The 6,000-nt window shown below is 54.2% G+C and overlaps 1 protein-coding gene across 4 annotated transcripts in view; it reads right to left on the minus strand.

The window, feature by feature from the left end:
- Positions 1 to 5,807, minus strand: part of LOC116965286 (EF-hand domain-containing protein D2) — a 28,889-nt gene extending 23,082 nt beyond the window's left edge. For 3 of the 4 annotated variants that reach the window (XM_042794949.1, XM_042794950.1, XM_042794951.1), the window contains exons 1-5: positions 5,712 to 5,807; positions 5,293 to 5,499; positions 2,906 to 3,167; positions 1,668 to 1,759; positions 1,150 to 1,380 (exon numbers count right to left, since the gene is read on the minus strand). In XM_042794949.1, coding sequence (XP_042650883.1) covers positions 1,150 to 1,380; positions 1,668 to 1,759; positions 2,906 to 3,167; positions 5,293 to 5,499; positions 5,712 to 5,807 — 888 coding nt within the window. Of the gene's footprint in view, positions 1 to 1,149; positions 1,381 to 1,667; positions 1,760 to 2,905; positions 3,168 to 5,292; positions 5,500 to 5,711 lie in introns of those variants that run through there. The other variant, XM_042794952.1, reaches the window with a different exon arrangement.
- Between the last annotated feature and the right edge of the window lie 193 nt (positions 5,808 to 6,000).

The raw sequence follows: 6,000 nt of genomic DNA on the forward strand, positions 1-6,000 counted from the left end.
CGCTGAAACACCTGTAGGTTTATTGCATGCTCAGAGAATACAAATTTGCTACTGCAAGCGCAGATCCAGAGCTGCTAATAACTCACATTCACATTTCTGCTGCAAAGACAGCTTTTACAGTCCCTACTGGAAATCAGGAGTGGGGAACAGCCTGTGCTATCCACTTCGGCATGTTGTCGCCGCAAAGACAGCACAAATATGTTTCCCACTGTTCAAATGACCAGTTTCACAAAGTGATTACTAGAGGGTATAAAAGAGCGAATCCACAGGTGGAAGAGGATTTTATTGAGAAAGGAAAGCTGCTGGCAAGACAGGCACCGCACATCACCTCATCTCAGCGCGGTAACAGCAGCGATGCTGACAGCACCCCAAAATCAGATCGCCTTCTCTCCACCAGGAACCTGCTTCTCAAAAGCTCCTCTTCACAACACAGTCAGGACGAGCACAAAGCGTTTCACAGCCTCCTGCAGACCCAGGGTTAGATGGGAGGGCAGCATGTGGCTGGGGCGGGCTGGCGAAGATGCGTGGCTGCTGACCTGTGTGCCTTGCATCGGCTCGACACCTTGGATTGACCCTCTTCCCATGCTGGAGATACTCCATCACCATCTCTCCAGGACATTTTCTGAGGTCTCAAAGTCTGCGGTGTGTGCTAGTAATATATCCCTGGAGAAGACAACTCTAAGACCTCTCTCCTCTACCCTATTTTCACCAGGACGCCAAGGGGCTGCGCTGCCTTTGGGACAGGTATTCCCCTGCAAACACAACCTTGTTGTGCAAACGCAAGTCCCTTCCTGGGGCAAGAGGGAAGCAAGGGGCCAGGCTGCCTGGCCCATGGTGGTCATGAGTGCCTTTCCACCTCGCCAAACACCGGTTAAGCTTCTGTTTCCCTCCCTGCTGCAGCACTGCAGACCCTGCCACATACAGGGGAAATTTATTTACCAGCTTCTTTAAATGAAACTTGCACAGAAAGCAAGCAAATGTGCAAAACAAAACTACTGGAAGAAAAAAAAATCCCTGTCCTTCATTTCCCTTGGTTACAGATATGTGACCTGCTCCTCCTTAAACATGGGTGTTAAACTAAAAAAAAAAAAAAATTCTGTAACAGGAAAGGTATTTTTCCCCCTCAGTGCCTGTCGAAGCATTCAGTACCTGTTCCCTCAAGGCTTTGGTCTCCTCCGTTTTGGCTCCCAGCTCTCGGTCGAAGGCAAGCAGCTTCTGGGTCAGCTCTACCTCGTTCCTCGCTGCCGCCTGAGCCAGGGTCTTTGCCATCGCTGCGATCTCGTCCTGCAGGTCTCTTATCACTGCATCTTTCTGCTTTGATTCTGTTTCCAAAGCAGAGAGGTGACCGATTTCCTTCTCCAGGCCCCGCAGCTTTTCACCCTGCGGGCAGATTATGGGTGCAGTCGGTCACTCTCCGGCTACGGTGACATTGGGCTGCCTGCTCCCGGGGTACCGACCCGTGGCCGTGGACCGCACGGACCTGCTCGCCCTGGTTTCCCCATCCCACCGTGCCCCCAGCAGTCCCCATCCACGGGAGCAGTCCCTTTTGGTAACAGTCCCCACACCCCGTTGGGACTCGCGGTCGGACACACAACCCTTTGGGCAGGGCTTTGCCTGCTCCGTCGTCAGGACAGGGCTGGCGTCCCTCACACCTTCCCCAGCATCACCTTCTCCTGGGGGAGGAAATCCGCGTCGTGAGTCCCCAGGGAAGGGGCTGCCCCCCCACCGCTCGCACCGTCGCCCGAGATGCTGGTTGAGACTGGAAGAGAGCAAACACCACGGCAGCAAATGTCGGCATGAGAGCTGGCTGCAGGCAGCAGAAACGCTCCTCGCAGCATCCCTCCCACTTGTCTCAAAACTACTCTGAGCCAGCAGCTACTTCTACAGTCCATGAGCTCGGTTCACAACCAGAAGAGAAACCAACTATTTGGCACTGAAAAGACACCAGTGCCAACAGCCTGCACAACAGAGAGGAATAACACACCTCTGGGAACTAAAAAAGCCTCAAAGGCAGCAGAGACACAGCCAAGAAAGGGTCCTCTGATTTTTCAGCACTGTCCAGCCCTGCAGAAAGAAGCTACGCTTTCCTTGATGGCTTCCCACGCCTGAATAGCTATGCTCATCATGATTAGTGTGTGCGGATCCTTTTGGCTCTATTTCCCCCAAATCAGATGAGTATGTGCTAGCTTGGAGATCGTGCTTCCCTCCCTCTACCTCCACTGTAATTTCAAGTTCTGCCTGTCCACACATCTTCATGTGATGCTGCTGCGATGGCACGGTACTGCCTCTGCTCTGGAGCACCAGCTGTACTTTGGCACTTCACTGTTGACTTTGTACTGCTCAAACAACCCAACCCCAAACCAGGAAAACAACCAGACTGTGCATCAGGCCATAACGAGCTACGTTCATGGCAAAAGTCTCCTCCTCCAGCTGTACTATTGCCCCAAAGCCTTGCCTTTGCTCCACCGCTATCACATACTCTATTTTCGGAAGCATATCAGCTATGGACCTCATTTTAGGTCCTGTGCTCAAGGCAGCCAGAAACTGCACTTCAAAGGAGGAAAAAACATCACTTCAGACAGGAGACAGGAATAGGTGCATGAGTCACCAGTGCAGACAAAGTTAGTCATCGCCCTTCCCAATCACACACAAGGAAAAACGAAGAGGAAATGTCCCTCTCAGCTGTGAGGGCAACGGCATTCCCCTTTGTATGGCACAGCCCATTTCTTAACTGACCCCAATGCCACCGAGGAGCACGCACGGTCTCTGGTTAGCTCCGCTGGACGAGGACTCACGCCCAGTTGCTGGCAACGCTCGCCAACTTCTCAGCTCCTACCAAAACTGCCTCCGCTTGGCGCCGAGCTGCTCAAGAGGGGACACGGGGCTACGAAGCACCACGGAGTACCTGGCCTCGCCGCAGAGATCCTGCTGAAAGCGTCGGGCGAGACGGCGGTGGCCACGCTCCGAGCTCTGGCGCTCGCGGGTCGGTCCCGCCGCGGCGGATGGGGCACGTGGCCGCCGGCTCCGGGGGCCCAGCCGCCGGGAGGATGCGGCCCCCGCAGCGAGGGGAGGCGGGGAGGAGGCGCAGGAGCCGAGGGTTTGGGTTCTGCAACCACCTGGAGCTGCCCGGTCCACGCCGCGCGACGTCTCACGGGGGGATAGGATATCTGCGGGGGACAAAGACCACGATACCAGCAGGATTTTAGGGAGGCTTCTAGCCCCTGATGTGCGTGCACTGCGCTGTGTGAAACCCCAGCACAGAGCTGAACGGAAGCAGGATTTTAGTCCTTTCCCATTTCCACTGCCCAACTATCAGATTTAAATCAGGAAGCCCAAACGTTTTGCTGAAACCAAAAGAAATTATTGGGGCTTGCGCTGCTTTTGGAGCTCTTCCCTCTCTCTCTGGATTTGGCCACCCTGATGCTGCGTGCCATTTACAAAATCTAGAAGCCCTCGTTTCACACCTCTCCCGGCTCACACACAGGTCCTACCCTGTCATTTCGCCGTTCCCCGGGCTGAACCAAAGCCTCTCATTGCACTCCTGGCTTGCCAACGCATCTGTCAGACCTTACACCAGGCCCATCAGACACGTAATTAGGACGCTACCTGCTATTCTCCTTATGAGCAGATCTTTCCAGTACGGTAGAGACAAGCCACCACTAAGCTCTCGTATGTCGGCGAACGCGTAGCCCTCGATGACAAGGGCTGAACTAACCATCTTGCCGATGTGGCCTCGGGCCTGGTCTGTATGCAGACCTTCAGCACCCGGCTGTTACCTTGGCATCTTTCTGCAGCAGAGCCAAAGACCCCAGCGCACGCTCCCCACGACTCCAGCACCTTGCTTTCTCCCAGAGCACGTTTAAACCCCGTCATTTTTGCTAATGATGCTGCCCCGGGTGCTTGCTCGCGGCTGGATTCTGCCGCAGCATTACACCGTCCCTTCCCGGGCACTCGGCCTGTGCTCTGAGGCACTGCAGGGACAGGACTCCTAACTGCCTGTTGCTCCTCTTTACAACACGTTCCTCTAATACTACTGAAAATGAGAGAGATCTCCCCGCATTAGACACCGTAAGCACTTCACAGGGTGCAGCACAGGGGTATTTACTCTCTGCAGTCAGCAGGGTCAGGCTTCAAAGCTGTTCCACCAAGGGAGGATCACAGAACCCAGCGCAATGAAGAGGCACCCGCAGGGCTTCCTCTGTGTCACGGTGCAAAACTGCTTTTCTGGGTGCAACCTACACATAGAATTTTGGAAATTAAAATGCTCACTGCTCCAGCAGAAACTAGCTTTACCTAACCAGCACTGGCACCCCAGCTGCTCTGGCTTCATCATGCAGCTGAGAATTTTCTTTATTTCTCTTGGCCAAGGATTTCTGGAGAACTTTGGATTCAGCAGGTCAGCTTGCTACACCAGGAAGCCTGCCGAGACCTCCAACCCCAGTAAGTGAGTGCACAAACCAGCTGATTCTAATTCAGTTTTACTTGTATGTGGACACTGCTAGGAGACCAGGCAATGTAACTCCCACTGCCAGGCACACACAGTTTTTTGGGACACTGCCTCAGTATCTATTTTGTTGGATCCCTCGAGAACCAAAATAATAAAAATAATACTGGAACTTATCAATCGTTAACTGTATAATAACCCAAAAGTTCAATGACCTCCACAGACAGCCCCAGACAAATCTCTTCCTGGAGACGGGACACTGACACAGCATTCAACCACCTTATTTCCCAGTTTACAGTGGCTTTGGGTTTCTCTAGCCCTCCAAAGCAGCTGCGATGCCCTGGCCCTGCCGTGCACAGCACCCTGGTATCTCCAGCTCTGCACCTTTTGGTTTGCTCTAGGTTGAATCCAAAACCCCACCTTCTCTGCAGGTAAGTAGCTTTTGAGGAAATATAAAATGCAAATAGAGGAAAAGGACATTTTCCAGATCTACCTCGGCTCAAGTGCAACTTGCTGCTGGGAAACCCATCCGGTGCTTTTCCCTTTTCCTTTCTGAACTGCCCGAGCTTCTTCAGCAGAGGGAGCTCGAGCTTTTAATTTCCCTCCCCCACCTTTTCGGAGGATCGCCCAGACCTGGGGGCCTGATCCTGCTCCTGGGCCTTCCCTGGGCAGGAGCACCCACTTTTCCTTGAGCAGCAGCACCCCATCCCTTCCCTGGGGAGCTGCACCCACTTTTCCCTGGGCAGCAGCACCCCATTCCTTCCCTGAGAGAGCAGCAGCACCCACTTTTCCCTTCCCTGAGGGAGCAGAAGCACCCACTTTTCCTCAAGCAGCAGCACCCCCCTTACCTGGGCAGCCCCATCCACCACCAGCTCGAAGGATGCTCCCCCCGCGCCGAAGCGCAGGGTGTCCCCCGGACTCACTTTCACGGCCGCGTTTTGGACCTGGCAGCCGTTGACGAAGGTGCCGTGGGGGGAGTTGAAGTCCTGAAGGACGAAGCCCTTGTCCGGGGCGGCGAATTCGAGGGCTGCGTGATGATCTGCTACACCTGCGGACTGCCAGCGGGCAATCAGCGGGCAAGCAGGGAAACCTGCCCGAAAGCAGCTCAGGTTTTGTTACTCATTTGCTAACCCCTTTCTCCTTGCTGTCCATCAGCCTAAGCAAGCTGGCAGCCCCCCCCTCCATGCTTTGCACTGAGGACTCCAGCGCATCCTTCTCCCCACCTCTGAACCACCAATCCATTTTGGTTGGCTTCCTCATCCCCTACCTGCAGGACGATGTCGGACCCTCCGTGCCTGCCTATCGTCGTGGTGTGCGGTTTCAGCTGAAAACACCCCTCCGAGCTCTTCAGAAAGGCTCGCATCATCCAGCCCCTTCAAAAGGCTTACATTAAAAAAAAAAAAAACACCTGACTCCTCAATTAGCAATCCCCCCTCCAACACGCACAACTGAGCCAAGAATGCCTCGACCAACTTAGGCACTAGAAATTATACAAAATCAACCCAAAGGCAGCTCTGCCCTGGCCGGCAGCGTGGCCTCAGCCTCGCAGTAGCCTT

This window comes from Tyto alba, unplaced genomic scaffold, assembly GCF_018691265.1.
Source record: "Tyto alba isolate M040663 unplaced genomic scaffold, T.alba_DEE_v4.0 Super-Scaffold_20000042, whole genome shotgun sequence".
NCBI lineage: Eukaryota > Metazoa > Chordata > Aves > Strigiformes > Tytonidae > Tyto > Tyto alba.